This window comes from Mastomys coucha, unplaced genomic scaffold (genome assembly GCF_008632895.1).
Source record: "Mastomys coucha isolate ucsf_1 unplaced genomic scaffold, UCSF_Mcou_1 pScaffold16, whole genome shotgun sequence".
NCBI classification, from domain to species: domain Eukaryota; kingdom Metazoa; phylum Chordata; class Mammalia; order Rodentia; family Muridae; genus Mastomys; species Mastomys coucha.
The window spans coordinates 4066922-4087968 of NW_022196898.1; the positions used below are offsets into that span (position 1 = coordinate 4066922).

Here is a 21047-nt window from a genome sequence, read left to right on the forward strand (position 1 = left end):
AAAAAAAAAAAACTCTTTGGATGGTAGATGGGAATTTAATGCAAGTTCTTAAGTTTATTCTGGACATTCAAAATACTGGCTCTCTAAGGGTGATTCAATTTGAAATAAAATTGCTGGGTTTAAATATAGTTAATACAGTTAAGATGTGTTTTGTTTTTGCAAAGGATCCCAAGTTCAGTTCCCGGCACCTACACTGGCTGCTCATCTCTGCTCATATGCACCTGTGACTGCAGCTCCAGGGGAACCCCACCACCACTTCATGCCTCCTTGGGGACCTTCATGTTGGTGCTTCCCCACATGTGTAATTTAAAAAATTAACAATAAATAAGTACAAAACACTTTATTATGTGAAGCACTCACTGGAAGAACTTTTTTTTTTTTTTTTTTTTTTAATGCAAGGTGTTAGCTAAAAGTTAAGAAAGGAGAATTTCTTTTTATGCCCTCTTGTCAAAAGTCACTCCCGAATTTATGATCAGTGCTTTTCAACCTTTCCAGCAACAAAAAGGCATCACCCTGTAGCTCACAGGACTGTCAGAGGATAGAACAAAGGCTTCACAGAGGGGCTGGGGGAGACCGGAGCGGCTTTATCGCACGCTTTCTTCTTCACCTTAACTATCAAAGGCCTTTCCGGACAGATTACTTCCAGTTTCCTAAGTTTTAAGATTACTTGGGCTTTTTGACCCTTCTGAGCTTCGCCCTAACAGCAAGGCTCATCCTTCTCTTTGATCCGCCATGAGGAAAATAGGAAAGAGACAGAAGTTGTCCCTGGGAGGGGAGGGCAGTGCTGTCTGCCCTTTGCTTGCATCACAAGATCATTCGCAACTATTCTCCCCTCACCCCCCCACCCCGTCTCCCCACAGGAAAGCATGAACCATTCCCAGAAAGCCTTGCTTCATGGTAACTTGCTTTCACTGGGGAAGAGCAGCCTAGTGTGTCAGCCCCTCCTTGTCTTGTGATTTAACTTTCCATACATTTGTTAGCCACCCTAACATTCATTTAACAACCTTTCTTATGGGTTTCTATGGGAAATAGAGTCAAAAACTTGGATTAAAGTTGGAACAGAAAGAAGGGAATCAATGAAGCTTATTAAGGTGACGCTGATTCTTCACCATGAAAATTGAGTGCAACCACTCACTGGTAAGTTGCACTGTGAGAGAACCTAGAGAGGAAACTGACTGGAGGTGACCTTCAGTCATTAGAAAGCATTACATCAGGAAAGGGTAGTGATGATGTTGCCAGTGATTGATGAACCTTAGTCATGATAAAATCCAGCAGAGAATCAACAAGCCCTCCCTAATTCTATTTGATTTCCATTTTTTTTTTCCAGCATAGAGAGTCATGCCTGGCGATGTCATCCCAGGTGAGATAAGTCAGAACTCACCATCATCCTTGTCTTCGAGGATGGTCACATTGGCTCCCGGAAACTTGTCGCCAATCCTTCCACCCATGGGCATGCTCAAAAGGACCTGGAAAGTCTCCTCCTCTTCGTACAAGGAGTCATCAATTACCAACACACGACACATTTTCTCCTGTTCGTCTTTGTCAAAGCGGATCACGCTGCTGTGATCCTCAGGCCTGGAGATGTAGTCAGAGTAAGACAGCACGGACGTCCGCACAGTGCTGGTGGCTGTCCCTAGGGGCCAAGAGAACCCAGAAGACTTCAGTTTTCAAAACCTGTTGTTTTCACATTCAGTATTTAACTGTTGCAACTGTATACTGTCACACCCCAGAACTGCAGTGGCAACTACAGTGTATTCGTACAGCACAGGTCTCCTTCAGAATGACCTCAACACTGCTAATAATGTCTTTCCAGTATTTTCTCCTACCTCCCCTCCAACAAGCTTTCAGATCAACACTACAGGGCAAAATAGCATCTCCCACTATTCAAATGTTTGCCATGTCCAGGCCAAGGCCACATGCCTCCTGTCTTGCCTCAGACCTTCTGTCCATCTGCTGGGTTTTAGGCTTTGGGGATGTGAGGAGTTGAGAGGTGAATGCACTAACTCTGGCATCTGGGTGCACAGGTGAGACTGAGTCTTTTATGAATCATTCTTTTGCTCAGTTTTTCAGATCACATATACATTAATGGGAATTTTCATGAAAGTTCAACATGACAACAACATAGGGGACTTTTTTTTCCTTTTCCACTGTTTTTTTTTTTCTTCCTAGAAAATGGTTTGGTGTGTTAATGACTTTTGTATATTAACCTTAAATTTGTCTTATGCAAATTTGCGTTTCAGGGAATGCTCACATACAAGCAAAGCAGTACTTTGAAATTTGTTTGCAATGATGATTAGAGAATTTTACATTTTTAAACTCATTCACTGTCCTTTAAACTTGAGGGCGCTTTTATTTTTTTATTTGTTTACTTTTTTAATTTTTTTAAATTTTATTTTGAGGGTACTTTTAAAAGTGAATTTAATGCCTTTGGAAACCCTGAAGTACTTCAAGAAGATCGCTAAATCTGTGACATTCTCCAGAGTTCACCAAACATGAACAGGATGGATTAGTTATCCTGGCCATTTTAGCACTAATCATTTCAAAAAGTATATGCTCAGAGGAGACCTATTGCTCTCTAATGGAAGTTTGCATTTGTCCCTCACATGTTTACATAACCATTAACACATACTTTCTTATACCCTTCAAGAAGACATGTTCAGGAAAATGTAGATCCATTTCCAATACATAACGACTTGTCTATAATCCCTTGATCTATTTCCAATTGATAATGCTTTATCTTGAATTCATTGCATACATGGTCTTGTGCTTGATAAAGTTCTACAGTCACATATAAAAGGTACAAAAGTATCAATTTTGGTTTTTAATTCAACCTGAGACTTTATTTCTGCTTATGATCTCATAGAACTTGATACCTGGTCTTTTTCCTAATATGTAACAGAGGAAATTAGTGTGTCCTCCTCAAGCTTACGTTGTCTTGGCCCTTTCTTTCCCTTTCCGTCATGCTAAGGATCAAACACACAGCCTTTGGCACAGTAGGGAAGCCACTGAGCTGCACACTAAGATTGCGACATGTTGAGACAGTCCAGGCTGTCTGAGAATGCTATCAGGTCGGGTGACAGACCAGACCCCACCACTAAACAATGGCTGCAGTGGGCCTCGGTGCCCTGCAACCTTAAATTGGAATAAGTGATCAATAGCTGAGGGAAGAAGCAGCAGCTTCCTGCCAGGCTGACTCAAAGAGGCCCCTAGAGATATAGCACGAAGCACAGTTGTTAAGGAATGCTCCATTGTCTATGAAAAACCACAACAAAGCCCGCCCTTTAGGCCCCACTGGATGAAGAGGCCGTTGGGCACCCTGACTGCAGGAGGCGACTGGGCTCACTGACTGGAGGTCATTGCACTTGGCTCAACAACACACTTACCTTGCTGTGTATAGCAGATCACCATCAGCTCCCGGCTGATGTCTCCACTCCTCCTAATGGGAATGAACAGCTCACCCACATCTTCTTCAACCGAGAATTTGGACTGGGGGATGAACACAGTGGATTCTAAAGAGAATACAGTTACAGTCGCTATTATTTTTTGCTTCGTTTCTCCTTTTGGGTCTGAATTTCTTATCTTAGAAACTTAACATTACTCTAGTAGTTTTTTCTTTTTTTCCTTTTTCTTTTTCAGAATAACAGTGTCAGGGAAGGGTAGAGGAGGGGAAGGAACGGGTATGCAGCACTCAGCATAGCTTGTAGCTCCTGTCATCTCTTTGTTCTCAATAACTACCACTGCACAGTTCTTTTCAATTGCACAATCCTTCCTCTTGGTAAAGGATGGCATCTTCCCTGGTGTAAGCTGAGAGGTGGCAATGCCCTACTTTACAGGACCTCGGGTTCATAGGGTTCAGCCTGGCTCCCAAGCGCAGTCAGGATTGGAACTCAGATCGCGTAATATCTACTCTATCCAAAGGGCTTCCTTTCAGATGATTTGTGATTAAAAATGTAACAATATACTGCTCAACTGTTTTCAGACCCCTTAGAGTTCCCAAGTGTCTTCCTCAGCTATGACATCACCTCTGTAGTGTTTTTTCTTCCATAGAAGGATAGCAATTCCTTGTGACATAAAAGCTCTGTTTATATGATATTATAAGTCTCAATGATTCTTTTTTTTTTAACAGAGATGAAAGGTACAATAAATAATACAAATGGCATAATTAAATTGTTAAAAATAGATCTACTGTGTAACACTTTCATGATTATTTAATTCAATAGTTTGGCATTACAAACCCCAAACAGATTCTGGTATTCCTCCAGAAGTTAGCTTCCCTGAAAGCCCCAACATCCACACAGAAAACACATCCCGATTATCCTTGAAACAGTAAGCACAGTTCTTCTATGGCTAAAAAAGACTCTAGAATAGCACACACAGTTAAGATGCACAGCCCACCCTGCCCAGTGGCTGAGGGCACGAAGGACGAGAGCCCTCCTCCCCGCTCCGCCACCCCCAGAGCTCCCTGAGGCTGAGACTTCTGGGTGGGTCAGCCAAAAGGAAGAGTCTGCAGGAAAGGGCTTCTGGGACAAGAACCAGAAACGAGTCAGTGCTTAAGAGTACTTGCTGCTCTTGCAGAGGGACCGGGGTTTAGCTCCTAACACCTATATATGGTGCTTCATAGCATCCCATAACTCCAGATCCAGGGGATCTGATACCTGACCTCCTTAAGCATCCGAACACATGCATGCACACTTGCAAAGACATAGGTACACGTAAATGGGAATTAAAAGAAAAATAAGGGCCATTGAGTTCTGGAGCTCATTTTTCCAACAACTCTCATATCCAGAGGTATATGCAGCTCTCTTCTACCTAAAGGTGGTGCAGGCACTCACTGCCCTGAGGACACTTCATATGCCGGGGTGTCAATCCCGCCTTGACCTTTGTAAAGCAATCGTGAAATGAAGTGCTTTTCTTCCTTCCTTCCTTCCTTCCTTCCTTCCTTCCTTTCTTTCTGTCTTTCTTTCTGTCTTTCTTTCTCTTTTTTTTTTTGAGACAGGGTTTCTCTGTGTAGCCCTGGCTGTTCTGGAACTCACTCTGTAGACCAGGCTGGCCTTGAACCCAGAAATCCGTCTGCCTCTGCCTCCCAAGTGCTGGGATTAAAGGAGTGCGCCACCACTGCCCAGCTGAAGTGCTTTTCTAATGACCAATTTTTCCAGTATGCTTTGTTTTTCTCCAAGACTATCTCTGATATATTCATTTTTACAGTACTCCCTTCTTATAATGAATTATTCATTTATTAAACACTGATTTCAACTTGCCAGGCTACAATGAGCCCCACTGATGCAGAAGTAAATGAAACCCATGCTCTCATGGGGTTTCCTTTCTACTGGGAGATGGGAAGTAGGAAGATCATGATTAAATACATAAGAAGGTAGGCACATATGATACTGGGGGTGCTGGGATAGAAAGAAAATCCAGTGTCTGGGGATGAAGATGCTCAGTAGTGCACAATCTTAGGAAAGCCACAGAAAAGTGTTCTTGTAAAGTTGAGCTGAGTTATACAGGCGGTCATGTGCCATCTAAGTGAAGACTCCAGATAAAGGGATTACTGGTGAAAAGAGCCCAAGACTGGGCAGGCAAGGAGCAGGCAGCATACTGTCTCCAGAACACGGTGGGCGAGGAGGTCAGACATGAGGCTGAAGAGGGGGTGGTGGGCGGGGCATGTGGATCACATAGCCCCGACAGCTGCTGGGAAGATTCAATTTTCACTAATTAGGATGTGGAGATAAAGAAATCCACCCCATAATGGGATGAGAATGATCAAATGTTACAGCTCATTAGAGCAAGGAAGTCATTTTCCTTTTCTACCATGCTCTGAATAATCAGTGCCTTGGGATTTCTATTGCCATGATAATGACCCAAAGCTCACAAGTCTCAGGTCACACTCCATCACTGAGGGAAGTCAGCACAGTAACCTCGAGGCAACAACTGAAGCAGAGGCCATGGAGGAGTGTTACTTACTGGTGTACTCCCAAGACTTGCACAACCCAGGACCACCTGACCAGGGTTGGCACCACCCACAATTGGACTAGGTTCTCCCACTCCTATCATAAATCAAAAAAGTGTACCCCAGGCTTGCCCATAGGCCAGTTTGATAGGGATATTTCCACAGAGGCTGTTCCCTCTTCCCAAATGACTCTAACTTGTGTTAAGTCAACAAAATACTAACCAGCCATCTACCACTGACCCACCTCCACAGCCCTTCTTCGCCTGTGTTTAGATGGAGTTGAAATCAGGCAAAGGAGTGGCAACATGTAATGGTGGGGAAGAAAGGAAGGTTCAGGTGTGCCCTGATGGGAGGCCAAAGTGTGGGAATGCAACCAAGAAGAAGGACATCCTATGGGGCTGTGTACATCTGAGTTTTTCAGGCCCAGAATTAGAATTAGGGACAACTATTAGGGAAACTGTCAACTCAGGTCCTGACCATTTTGGATTTCTGCTGGAGCTTAGCTTCCTGGTTATAGAGAAGGAGTCGCAGCTTTTAACATGTGGTTTAGTCCCGTGTGCCCATTCAGGATCTTCAGGTGAATTCATTAAAAAGCATCAAACATGGGTGGCAATGCTGTACTCTGATGTGTTTTACAAACATAAGTTTCAGCAGCTGCATGATAGACATGAAGTAGGAGGATCTGAAATGAAGCCCCTGGTTTTAAGATTTTGCAACCATCCAGGGAGGAGATCACAGACAACAAGGACTGGGAGAAACAAGAGTTGATTCAGTGTGGATGTGAAATGGATATGTCACAAACAAAGACTCACAGGGGTTTTCTGAAGAAGTGGTAGGTGAGGGAAACTGAGGAGCCCAGGATGACTCAAACATGCAACCATGGTCAGTCTTTTAAAGATAAAGATGCTCTTTCTAATAATGGGGAACACTATATGGAGATTCCCAGATTTTCAGATCTGGGAAACTTAGTGTTACATTTTGAGTATGCTAAACCTTGTGGCTGCCTGCAGCCACTCATACAAATGGGTCGTCCGGAATGGGGGTCAAAGGGCCTGAATAATTAAGGGTACCGAAAATGCAGGAAGGATTTGAAAAAATTAGACCAACACATCGTGTGCTTTCAGTCCACCATCATTCATTCAATCTCCCTTGTTACAAGCCAACAGGTAAACAGGTAAAACAAAACCCCTCCCCCAAGTTCATCAGCAACTTGGCCCAATCAGTAGCTCAGTAGCTTCACCTTCAGTCTCTGGAGGCGGGACTTCCCGCATAACTGGAACTTGGAGAGAGGCATAGCAATTATGCCAAGAGGTGGGCATAGAGGCGTGGCTATCTTTGGCAAGGCGGGGTCTGAAGAATCAGCCCTCAGCTGTAGGAGGGTCACAAACCTGAGTGAGATTGGAAAAGTCTAAGTGGCCTTTTAGGTGAGTGATCTTTGATTTTAGTGGAGAGGACTGACTAGGAAAACACTGGTGTAAAAGATGTGCAGCCATAAGTCAGAGCACCGTCACACCTGGAGAGACTCAAGATGAAGACAATGGACCAGAGGATAAAAAGACTGGAAACTGGAGGTTGAGAAGGGCCAGGATGCATTGTGTGTTTTTTATTTGTTTTGTTTTTTTGTTTTAAAAGGAGGGAACAACTGTTCCAAACATTGCTATGGAATCTAGTAAGTGGGGAACTGAGACCAGACTCTAGGGGAAGACACCTGAATTTGGTTATCCTCATCAGCACTTTTGTATAGAGTACAAGGCGGTGGCCTGAAGAAGTGGCTCCCATGGGGAAGAGGGCGTGGCCTTCAGTGGTCCTGTTCTGGAGAGGATCCAAGTGGCAACTAGAGGGACCGTCTTTGCAGATTGATTTTTAAGACAAGTTTTCACCATGGTAAGAATTATAGCTACACCCACCAAGTACAACTTTACCAAATACAAAATTTTAGCATAGGCATCATCCTGGTTTCAGTACAAAACCACACAGAGTGCGAGGGAGCATTAAAATATTCAGGGAATCTCAGGGACCACTTTTCATGAACTCATAGGAACCCACTTGGGGTGGGTGGCGTCGCTGACTTAAAGTCTTCAGGCCACATTCTCTGTGGCCTTTATATGAAATGTTACCGAAAGCTTGTCATGTGTCAATGTTTCTGTCCTCTAAATTCATATGTTGAGTGCCATGGTGGAGGAGATGGGCCTTTGAGAGGCAAGTAGATTTAGAGAAGATTATGAGGTGGAAGCTCCGTATGGGATTCATGTTTCTTTCTTCACCCGCAGGCCAGGGTAGCTGGGTGATAGGCTGAGGACACACCCAGGAAGTGATCATCTGAAGCCTGGAGGAGCTGCATCAAGAACCAAGTATACTAGCCTGAGCTTGTTTTTTTTTGTTTTGTTTTGTTTTAGCATTGCTGGAGATGGGAGCCTGAGTCTCAAGCATACTAAGCAAGCTCTCTCCTACCAGTTCTGCACCTTGAGCTCAGACTCTTAATCCTCCACAACTGTGAGCAACAACAGCTAGACAGTATTATCTGTTTTATGAAAGTCACCCAATCTATGATATTTTGTTACAAAAGCCAGAGCTGATTAAGCCAGGGTTAATCACACATAGCATTCATTCTATGCTATAAACTGTCCTGGCCAGTTTTGTTTTCAAGTATGCCCTGGGGGCAGTTGAACATTGAGGGTTTTAATTAAGCAGCCCCTCTAGGATTTAAACCTGGAGGGCTTAAGGTTTGGTTCCTTCTGCACCGCATGACCCATACACGATGGATTATACAAGTCAGGACTTCTCCCTCAGTGCCTGTGAGCTTGAACCATGAATAGAGAAGAAAGCTGGGTGTCCGGACCTTGGCCCTAGACCTGGAATTCACTCCTACATTTGATCTGACAGAGGGTAAATAGGCCTACATCAAGTTCAGGTTTTCTGTTGACATAACTTTTTACAGAAATATGTAACCTGTGGGAGAAACTCTAAAAGGATATCAGAAAGACAATGACACGGTTTTTTAACTTCTTGTTCCATACACAGTAGAAGTGTATGCACAAGCTGGCTCAAGGAATCACAGCTTATTATGAGTGAAATGTTTAAGAACATCATTCTTGTATCAGTCTTGAAATGCAGCTTGCCAATGGCTATTCTAAATACTCCTCACGAGTTGACTGGCTTTATCTTCGCAATACCTTCTGAGGTTAGAACTTTTGTGACTGGTATTTTAGCTTTCAGGATACAACACACACACAGAGATTAAATAATCTGCTGCAGGTCAAGTGGGGAGGTGCTGACAATAGATCTGAACTCAGACAAGACATCTCAGAGCCCACGCTCATAACCATCACAGTTGCCCTGCGTTTTCCTCAAAGGAAGCCATGCAGGGTGACAAAGACATTGCTAACACCTGGGCAAAGCCAACCTGATGTCAAGAAAAAGAGCTTTACATCATGGTAGAGTGGAGAAAAGGCAGAGAGAGGGAAAGAAGGTTAAAAGAAAGCCGGAAGCAAGTACCTAGAGCAGTGGTTCCCAACCCTTGGATCATGACCCCTTTGGAGTCAAACAACCCTTTCACGGAAGTTGAATATCAGATATCTTGCAGATCAGATCTCTACACTACTATTTGTAAAAGCAGCAGAATTACAGTTATGAAGTAGCAATGAAAAATCATTTTAAGGTCGGGAGGTCACCACAATATGAGGGACTGTATTAAAAGGTCGCAGCATCAGGAAGGCTGGGAACCACTGGCCAACAGGATTCCTTTAAAGAATTGAAACTGTCCTATATGTGCTTTTTTTTAGATAACCTGACTAACATACATTAATACAGACAGAGAACAAAGACATACATCATAAGAGTGCCCATGTGAAATCCCACTCACTCAACAGGCTGAATCTCTTGCAGTCCCTGCAGAGGAAGAAGTAAGGGATACTGTGGGATTCATGAGTCCTCAAGAAGTGAACAGAAGCCAGTAGGGAAAAGCAACTACAAAGCCATGCTCTTAAACCCTAGATGATGGAAAGATTAACACTCATTACTTCTTGCTAGTTTTGGGCTTGACAAGAAAAAAGTAGAAAGTCTAGGGTCCCTGTGGCTCCTCACACCTTGCCTCTCTGTTCAACTCTTACAATCATATTGAACTCTCTTTCTGGCTGAGTTATTTTCCCACTTTTAGAAAATGTGAATGCTTTTTACTATGAAAGACAAACCTGGATAGACAGAACTCACCCTCCATGCAGCAACATGACTATACCCCATACCAAGTCCTCTGCTTTGTAACTGCAGTTTTTATTTTTAAGTTTTGACTATGCTGCAAGTTAGTGGGGGAGAGGGGGAGTGGCTATTTCTCAGAAATAAAGTTGTAGCTGCAGTTGATAATATCCATCCTGTCCTTTCTCTCCATTACACCGTATGGATGGAAAAAATGTACTAAAACCATGACAGGACAAATTATCTTCTGCAAATCTGTCACAATAGATGAAGAGGAAGAGAACTTGGGACTCTGATGAAAGCACTGGGTGTTTCCTGCCTTGAGAGAGTCTGGTGTGTTTGAAAAGAACCCAGAAGGCGTTCCACTAGTCTCCAGGCCACTGTAGTGCTGTTAGACTAGCCAGCAAATGAACCCATGCAGAAGTATCTGAATGATGCTGTTGATGTTTAAACTTTGACATTTCTCTTACGCTTTGGTATTTTTTCTTCTAAAGTGGGCCAAGTTAATGAGGACCATTTTGAATGAAAACAGAGAGCCTAACTCACATGTGATATAATACAAGTTCATATCAGGATAGTAGAAGGTCTCAGTAATCGATCTTGTCTTAAGCCTGCATGGATGTTTTGCCAGTGCATACATGTGTGTACTGTGGGGGCCAGGATCAGGCACCTGACCCTCTGTATCTGGAGTTACAAACAGTAGTGAGCCAGCATGAGGGTGCTGGGATTTGAACCCAGGTCCTCCACAAGAGCAGTAAGTTCTCATAACTGCTGAGCCTTCTCTCTATACATGCTTATTTTTTTTAACAACATTAAAGAGTGACTCAATTTGATTCTACCAAAAACATTTACAGAGATCAAATAATTGATCTGCTTGCTCACATTACTAGGAAAATATCAAAACAACCCAGTCAATACACGTTTATAGGTATTTCAGGTGCAACAAGCATAGTTATAAATATGTGAAGTCCAGGGTATATGTATGCATATGTTTGCAAGTATGTGTATGTGCAAGCACACGTGTGTGTGTGTGTGTGTGTGTGTGTGTGTGTGTGTGTGTCCTTTGTTTTCAAATCCATTACTCAGATAGAACACTGGTAGAGAGAAACACTCTCACCTTATAGTCAGGAATTCAGAAATACGTTTAAAGTCTTATCCCTTAAGGTAAACGATAGCAATTTTACTAAATAGCAAATAAAATCTCAAAAGCTAGCTTCCAGCTTAAACTTAATGGAACAGCTTAAATGTATTAAAGCTGTCATAGGCGTGTTAAAAAAAAATAAGTAAAGTGTTATTATTGAAGTATAGCCCCAAAGCTGCAGACTACAGGAAAGTTTAATTATTTATCCACAGATAAAGCAGATGCAATTAATGCTAAATATTCTTTAATGAACATTATAAATGTAAGGGAGCCTCTTATCTGACTGGAGGCAGAGGAGTTAGTTAAGCTCGGGATGACTGGAGGCAGAGGAATTAGTTAGGCTCTGGATGCCGGCAGCCTCTGGTTCTCATCAGGCTTTTAATTATGCTGAGTCTCTTAACGCAGGGATTTGCATGACAGTGCCCCCCAACCCCCATTTCACAAATTCAGCAGATTGGATCTTTGTAGACCGTTTAAGATGTTTCCAGACTGACAAAATAAAACAGGCTGTCAGTTTAAAGGAAAGAAAGTCATGTCTGGCTTCTGACAGTATTTCAACTTTAAAAGTCTCAGCGAGGTTTGTGTAGTTGCCAGGTCTCAAAAAAGCCATCCACCTCTAACCCCCAATCCCCAGAGCCTCCTACTCAAATACACATCCAGACAAACCAGTCAAGGGGCGGGAAAAGGTCAAATCACAAGAACATTAATGTTCATTTTTCACAGTGTCAGCAAGGGCACCTATTACAAGGGAAGTAACCTAAGAGAAATTCACAGCAGTGGCTCAAGACACTTCACCACAGGAAGGGGTGGGTTGGGGATATGGGGTGGATACAATACAACAAAGGAGGAAATAATAAAATATAGGGAACAAATTAAGCCCAGAATGGCCTGACTCTCCAATCATTTGCTTAAAATGTATTCTCAGACACCTGAAGGACTTCAGAGCAGATGAACCAGTGCCACATCATGGAAAAGACCCCGCATGTATGCTACTGCAGCTAATTTACTTGAACTGGGGCTTCTCTTCATATCTCTAATGCTTCTCTCTCTCCAAGAACACATCTGAGAATTCTAAAGAATCTAGAAACTCTTTATACAGGAAGTCCAAACGGTGACCTTAAACTCCTCTCTAAGAAAGATACGTTGCCATAAAAGCCCAGCAGCCATGTCATAAAGGAGGTGACAATCACTCTCACCATCGCCTGGGTCGATGATCTCCACCGTAGTCACTGTAGGGAACTCCAGGACAGCCAGCACAGGCTCAGAGAGAACCACTTGGAAGGTCTCCGAGTGCTCATGTTCCCCATCGCTCAGGATGCGTACTCTCCACGAGGCCCTGGTCTGGCCCGGATTGAACTGCACCTGTTTCTGAGCTTTACCCTTGAAGTCTTTGTCTTTTTCCGCAGTCCCATCCCTTGTGCTGATACCTGTGGAAACAAGGTAACTCATTCATTTGTGACTTACTGGGAGCATTTCCTCTCTTTCTTTGTCTCATTGCCGGCTTCCATCCTGTCCTGCCTTACTTGCTAAGTGTCTATTAGAGACTATGTGAGCCTTGGAGTGCTCACATAAGATTATTTTGAGTACATATGACTATATCACGCATTGCTAATATTAAGATGAGGATGAAAACACAGGTTTCATTGAAAGCATTTGTGTTATAGTCTCCAGAAAAACAGCAGACAAGTAGTTCCCATAGGCATCTGCTTCAGTAGCAGGTAGATCATGGCTTATTTAACGTTAAAGGATAAAGGGCCCATTACGAGCGAGAGTCACAGCGCTGGGTCTCCTTGAGTTTTGCAGAGTTCCCACTTAGAGCTCTGTTCCTGGTGCACAGAGAGGGGTTGTCAACACTCCTTGGATCCATTACAATCACCCCAGCAAGACCAACAGAATCCTGCTACTGGGCCTCTGCCAGCTGCTGGCTGCCTGGTTGGCTGAATTTCCTTCTGTCAGCAAAGCACTCTTTCCAGGAGCTTCAAAGGACAGTAAAGGCCAAACAGGAATTCATATCATACAGGGCGTAAACTCCAGTTTCAGCCATGTTTATCAGAGGACAGTGAAGTCATCTACCTAATGAAACACAGGTTGCCATGCCAAATCTCCGTTGTTGCTACTGAAAACGCACACAAGTGTTCACTTCAGTTATTAAATGAAGCGACTTTCCTATTCTCTCTTACATGGAAAAGAATAGTGCAGGGCTGAAGCAAATGTTCTTGGCCTGAGAAAATGGAATTTCATCCCTCTCAGACACACGGCAGTAGAACAGAAAACAACTATTATGTTAACCACCCTCAGGTTTATGAGACACTCTGGTGAGGTGGTTATCAATGTGGGCTCTGGGACTTGAATATTTGGGAATATCACTTTTTCTCTCTTTGCTTACCTGTAGGGTGGAAGATACAATGGGATTTTTCTCATGGGGTTAAGATCTGTAGGGTACTGGGGACTAGTGCTGACACACGTAAGGACTCAACATGCATTAACAACCCGTTAACAACCATTTTCATTTTGTAGGGCCATTGCCTAAGGGAGCACCAGTCATGGCTCAAGGCCTTGGGGGAGCTAGCCAGTGAAGGGTTACAAGAAGAGAGAAAAACTGACAAACACTCAATGGGCTTCATAAATGCTTGATAACTAGTAGCAACGGATACATGTGATGCAAAAACTGTTGTTAAAATACAAATGCACACTTAGTTTATCAGTGGATTGTAAGAATTCACTGTAAGCCACAGAGACATCATCAGCATGTCCAATTACTGCTGCAAAGAAATGGAAGCAACTTAGATGATCAAGAAAAGGAATCACAGTTCATAGATACAGTGGAATTTCATTCGTCCATAAAGAACAAAAGAATCAGGAAGTTTACAGGGTAACATGATGGACAGAACTGGAAATCACTGCGGTAAATGAACTAGGCAAGACTCAGAAAAGCAGCGGCTGAGTACTTGTTAATGTGAAATCTAGGTGTGTGTGAGTGTGTGTGTGTGTGTGTGTGCGTGTGTGTGCACGTGCGTGTGCAGCTGTGTGTGCAATGTGTGAGCATGTGTGTGAATTTGTGATGTGGTGTATATGTATGCAGGTATATGTGATTGTGAGTATGTGTGGGTGTGTGTGCATGTATGGATGTGTGTGAGTATGTGTGCAGGTGTGTGTGTGGATGTGTCAGTGTATGTGTGTGACAGTGTGTATGTGCAGCTGTTGTGTACAATGTACATGTACGTGTGAGTGTGTACGTTTGTGCACATATGCGTGTATATGTAATTGTAGGTATAAGTGTGTGAGAGTGTGCATGTATGTCTGTGTGTAAGTATGTGTGCAGGTGTGTGTGGATGTGTCAGTGTGAGTGTGAGTGTGTGTGTGTGTAAGCTGTGAAAGTATAAAGGACAATGGGAGAGGAGAAAAGGAAGAGATCTTAAGGGGAGTGGTGGAAAAGAAGGTAATAGAAGTCATGTTACATTGGAGGGATGGTAGAGGGAAGTGGCAGGAGAGCATGCGCAAGATGTGCATGATGTTCAGAATCCGCATAATGTGTGTGTATGAAAATGTCATAGGAGAACCCATTTTGTTATGTGTCAGCCTTAAGAACTAATTTTCAAAAGCTTGTTAGAGTTTAAACATGAAATGCCCTCCTCAGCCATTGCTTCGAATGTGTGGGCCACACCTGCTGGCTGTGGGGCTGGCAGGAGCAGGTCAGTAGGATCAGGCCTTTGTAGGTTATATGCGTCTCTGGGGCTGGCCTAGCTCTTTCTGTTTCCCTGGTCAACCACAAAGTGAACAGCCCTGTCTCCTGCTCCTGCTGACAAAGCTGGAGGTGGCCCCTCCCTCCTTCCACTCACTACCTCCCCAGGGCAATCCTCTTTTCCCTTAAGTTACATCTGTCAGGCATTCAGTCACAGCAATGAAAATGTGACTTCCCTTAGGGTTACTAAGACGAAGACTCATTTTGGGAAGATGTATCTACGAGTTTTGTGTAATTCTTGCTTTAGTAACTGTACGTAAGTGATAGTCTATTGTAGGCTACAATGCCTTCTCAGAGTCCACCATGGAAGTATAGGTTGTGTGGAGGAGTGTCCTCACTGGAGAGCTCTGTAAGTCTGCCCTGCATTGAACTTCACCTCTGTTTCAGGTCCTAGCATCTTCGATAATGGCAGATGTGGGCACTCAGGGTCTTTCTGGCTTTCTTCCACCCCAGTTTACTAAATAGCTTTGTGAGGTGAACCAAGGAGAGCTATGAAGCTTTTTTGCTAGCACAGTCACGGGCATAGAGAACAATAGCTGGTCCAAACATAACTTAGAAAAACACATTAGCATGCTGCTGAAAAAAAAAAAACCAACAACAAAGCAAACAAAAGCAGCAGTAAGAAAACTTTTCAGAATTTAAAAATCTTTAAAATACCTTTCAACTGTTAACTTTCTCAATATCATCCGTAGGAAAAAAACTAGAGAGCACAAATCACATAGACTTGCCCATGTGGGGACAAGTTACAAATAGATAAGAACGTCGCTGAGGTATACTGCTTTTACTTGTTTTCAGTGCAATTTATTCTCCATGTTTTCAGGCACAAAGCAGAGCTGGGCCTGACTCCTTGCTGATAGCAAACATAGGCACAAGCAGAGAGCAGAGAGCAGGCAGAGAGACCAAGTCTACACAGAAGGGTGGTGTGAACATCTACCACACTCCAGAATCTTAAACAGAACGTAAACAGCAGTCTTGTACAAGTGTTGTAGCAACAGAAGGACGAGGAGGTGCTGTCCTGGCTGCAGGTGGACAGGCTTCTTTTGAAAGCTAACAAAACGACATTTTATGTTCTTTTCGGTTTTTCTGTACAGGGTTTCACTGTATACCCCAGGCTAGTCTCCAACTCACAGAAATATGTCTGCCTTTGCCTCCTGAGAGATGGGAAAGGGATGTACCACCAGGCAGTAAAAACCCTATTTTTAAAGTAAAAATTAATATCCAGAGTCCAAACAAGCCAGGGGAGAGCAGTGTGATTAGTGGGGAAATCTCTGTTGGTAGGGACCTAATGTTCATGAGTGGACAGGCCACTGCAATTTCTAAGTAGTAATTTTGGAGACAACCCTTTTATTTCTGCCAATGAGTTCCTAGATTCATTATTTCCCTCCACAAAGCTCGTTTGTATTTACAGATTCTATTCAATGGGTGTTTCTCAAAGTGACATCATTGCATCTTCAAGGGGCTTAGAACTCTGCATCAACTATATTTCTGCTTCATATCTTTCCATATTTTATGGTTATATGAAATGAAATATGGACATGAATCAAAGTTGAAGATAATTATTTGCTGTTGACTCTTGGTTTTATTAAATAAGGCAGAGGAAAACGACTACGATGTAACATTTAACATTTTAATAAAGACAACCCACAGAATAGACCTTTCATGTAATGTACCAGTCAGAAAGGAATTTATGGTAAACCACGGAGCCTTCAAACTCAGTACACAGTGTCTGATACCTAACAACTCACTGAATATATTTTGCTTTTTATTAAAGTAGCTATTTATTAAAGTAGCTGTCATAAGTATTTTACAGCACTGTTCCAGATGACTTGTCCCCTGGAGATAAATGAGATGCATGTCAGCTCATTCTAACCCAGTGACATTTGATTTTATTTTGAATTCATTGGTGATGACTTCCAATTATGCAAATTTATTTTATACTGGAGAAAGGTCACACTTATGTACCTTGACACACATCTGTTGAGATGTGATCTCTTCGTAGCTAGAAATCAGGTATCAACATCTCACTAAGATTTTACATTCAGTGACCTAAATGTGTGCTATCGTTTAATCACTTGAGAAAAATGATAAACACACGTGAAGTGCTAATTAAACTTACTTATAAATGATGTTTCTCCCAAGTATCCTCTGCGTTTAAGAACAATATCTAGAAACTTGGAATCTTCGTTGACCAAGTAATACTCCTTTTCAAAGGAAATCCACGCCCAATTCAGTCGAAAATGCTGGTTGGTTAACCTGTTTCCACCTGGAAAACAAAGAGTGTAAAACCTGACATTACTGTTTTCTTCAGTGAATGACCTGAAAAAGCCACAAACTGTGCAACTTAGAGAAGGATACTGCTGGATTTAATACACAACTCCAGGACACATGCATGGAGGTGGAGCTAACCTCTCAATGACTGGTAGACATTCGCAGACAATAAAGTCTGTGAAATCCCTCCCTCTTTCAGGATGGGGGGCGGGGTTGGAAAGCAGAAAGAAATGGGTAGTATTCTGAAGTCAAAAAATAATAATAATAATCATGAAACAAGGAGACAGAGTGGATCTGGGAAGATCTGGTGGATCTGGGGGATGAATAAGATCAAAATACTTTGTGTGTATGTACTCTCTAGGCTAATAAAAATATATATATTAAAAAACCATTCACCACAAGGTGCCGCTGGAGAGCAGGTTTCGCTCTACAGAGGCCAGCAATGTTCTTAAACCACACACAAAAACCTTCACAAATACCTCTTTCTGGTTCACAGAGCAATTGGGTGGAAGGCTTTAATTATAACCACTTAAAGAAAAACAAATATTCTTTCTCCACTCCCCTTCCCACTCAACTCCACTCCAGTCCTGAGAGCAAACAGACAGCCCTTTTCATTGGCTTCCCCTCTCCTCCCACCTTCCCACCAATATGGAGCTGGCTGCCTCTAGGGAGACAATGGACCTTGTGCTGGTCTCTCTAATGTGAGAGCTATTTTCATTTTGTTGGCAAAATGAAAGGAGAGTGTCATCAGCTGACCACTCCACACCTATACCTCCACTTCCTTTGATCTATGAGCTTCATCCACAAAGGCATCACTAATTCCTTTTAAGTCTCCCTGGAAAAGATAAAGGGGGTGGGGGTGGGGGGGAACCTAAATAACAAACACAGCTAAAGGCATAGCTTGAATTCTAGTTCCCTCTTTTGAATGGACCCAAAGAGAGCTACAGCAGAGACATATGAGAGGGAGCAATGTCAAGACTCCTGTTGACTGAGTGAAAATCTACACAGGGCGAAGCGATCGGGGAAGAAGCATGTGGTCTGTGTCCGCTGAAATATTTAGAAGTAAAAACTACAGACACTTTACGTTATCGGCTCTCTAGGAACCAAATGCAAACGGGCTATGCAGCTGAGACTGGGAAAGAATTGCTTCTTTCATTGTTTGACATTTAACTCACCTTAGCTTCTCCAAAAGTTCCTCCACAATGCACGAAAGAAGCAAAAGGATGTTTTATTACCCGACTCCCTGAGTCTTCTGTGGGAGCTTTGCTCCCAAAGAAGCCAAAATAGATTTATAAGGAAGCATTGATTATAATAGTTCCCATTATTGCCCCAGACCCAAAACACTCAAAGCTGGCTCTATTGTACTACATCAAAGTACTACAAAACCTTTCAGCCACGGCACAGTGGCTACAGGGCTGAAGCTGGGTCTACTCGGTAGCACTTTCACCTGCTATGTGCAATGTCTTGGAGAATCCCCAGTCCTGCCAAATGGTTGTGCCCCACAAACATCAATAAACAGGAAACTCTTACTGACATACTTCAAATTCTGATGCAGAAATGGCATGTGCTGTAGACGCAGCTGTGTAAAAAGCACTGTACGCACAAGGTTATGTTATGCTCCAACTCGACGAAGCTATGGGCATTTCTGTCTTTTAGTTCACTTCTAGTTTGTCTGTTATTTGTCCGTTTGTTAGTTCGGATTTTGAGGCAGAGTCCTACTGTATAGTGCAAAACAGCAGACTTTGAACTTTCAGTACTCTTACCTCAGTCTTGTGAACACGGGTGAGCACTCCCTACCCCCATGATTCATCTTTTTAGTATTTATTTTAGTATTTTATGTGTATAGGTGTTTTGTATATAAATATGCATAAATCTATGGAACTGGAGTTATATGTGGGTGTGAGCTGCCATGTGGGCATTAGAAATACCACGATCTGTTGCCATGCCACAGGGCCAAAGGATGAGGGCCAGTTGTTCGAATCAACCAGAGTACGCTGTCCTCTTATTATGATGGTTATCTCAGGCTCTTTGTTACAGCAGAGAAAAGCTGATCTAACCTAGTACATAGTTCATGAACAGCTAGAAAAGTTCGAAGGCTCTGAACTGAGGAATGGGAAAAGAGATGGAAGCAGTAAGTACCCGACATAAGCAGTCCACATGTGTGCACACACAGGAATGTCACAGTGCATCATCATTTGCTTAGGAAGAGAAACAGCCAGCCATATCTGACCCCTAGCTGTTCTGTGTGTGTGAACTTGTGCAATGCTCAAAATTACCTGTAAGCACCACCTGCCCAGGGACCAGGCTTCTTCTTGGAATTCTGGGAGTTGTCATTCTTGGAAAACAACAAAGCCTCATGGGAAAGTGTGGTGGCCTACAGGGTTGTCCTTTTAAAACCCTTGTGACACAGGCTCAGGGACATTCTCAGGAGGGAAATTCTTGGAAATGGTCCTGACTAAAGTCCATCGCTTGGTCAGGATTTAATATTTAATAAAGCTTGCTTTGAATTTGACCCAGAATGGTAGAATTGGTTTTCCTGGTGATTCTAAGGATTGATACTTGGGGGCAGGCTTCGCATGCTGCACTGTCTAAAAACCCTCACTTTTCTACTCGCCTTGGCAATGTCTATTTCTCCAAATCTGACAGTATTTATACAGTATTTATACAGTATTTTTACAGCTGGATCATCTTTCCTGAAATAGTCCAAGAAATATTGATTTCTGCTAAATACTATACATTGAAGAATATTGGTGGTAGAGGACTCTGTCCCACCCCCGAGGGAATCAGGACAACCCAGCAAAACTTAGCATTTGCTACTCCCTTTAGTGGATTAGTTTTACTCTGCAATACTTTCCATACAGTCTCATTTCCTAAATATAGTGATTTTTTTTTTTTTTAAAATCTAATCGTCTTCTGTCTCTTCCTACTCTAACCTCTGATCTAGAGAGCAGGCAGTTAATTTTGGTCATTGTTAGGAAAAACAAACAAACAAACAAATACAACAAAAACAAAAAGAACTCTCTTGTGTGAGTTAGAAGAAGTGCCTCATTTACCGGCTCATATGAATTTCTAAATAAGGGTTACCTATCACTTTCAATACTGAATCCTTTAATTTAAAAATATAGTTTTAAAAGATAGATCTCAAACATCTTTCATTTTGGAAAAGGTATCAAATTACTTGTTTATCTACAGCTCTGAATTTTATATGGCTAAATAAGCATTTTCACAGGTACACCCAGAACTTGGGATATTCCATTTAAAGAAAGCCAGAAAAAAAATACCAGGAGCCTTTGCTTTTGTGACACAAAGAGAGGAAGCTGGAGAGATGGTTCAGTGGTTAAGGGCATTCATTGGCTGCTCTTCTAGAGGACCCAGGTTCAGTTCCCAAGACCCACATGACAGCTCACAACTATCTATAACTTCAGTTCCATGGGATCTGACATCCTCACATAGACAGAGAAACATACCTGCAGGCAAGATACTAATGCACAGAGAATAAGAATAACATCATTTAAAAAAAGATGAGATAGTCCAGATTAATTATCATAGTAATTTAGAATCTATTATAAAGCTGGAATTTAGCTAGAGAACATGGCATCATATATGCAAAACCTAAATTTAAATACCACTGGACTCCTCTGAACACATGAGTCATGCTTAGGTTTAGAATTTGTAATAGCTCGGCAGTTACTTATTGTGTAGGAAGATGCTGGGATTAAAGGAGGCACACTTTGCTGACATGTAAAATGGAACTGTGT

General features: G+C 42.5%; 1 protein-coding gene across 1 annotated transcript in view; it reads right to left on the minus strand.

The window, feature by feature from the left end:
- Frem2 (FRAS1 related extracellular matrix 2) overlaps positions 1-21047 on the minus strand; it is a 137263-nt gene that overhangs the window by 58545 nt on the left and 57671 nt on the right. The window contains exons 3-6 of the mRNA XM_031373815.1: positions 17138-17284; positions 12476-12706; positions 3384-3509; positions 1382-1633 (exon numbers count right to left, since the gene is read on the minus strand). Of these exons, the coding sequence (XP_031229675.1) occupies positions 1382-1633; positions 3384-3509; positions 12476-12706; positions 17138-17284 (756 nt within the window). The remainder of the gene's footprint in view (positions 1-1381; positions 1634-3383; positions 3510-12475; positions 12707-17137; positions 17285-21047) is intronic.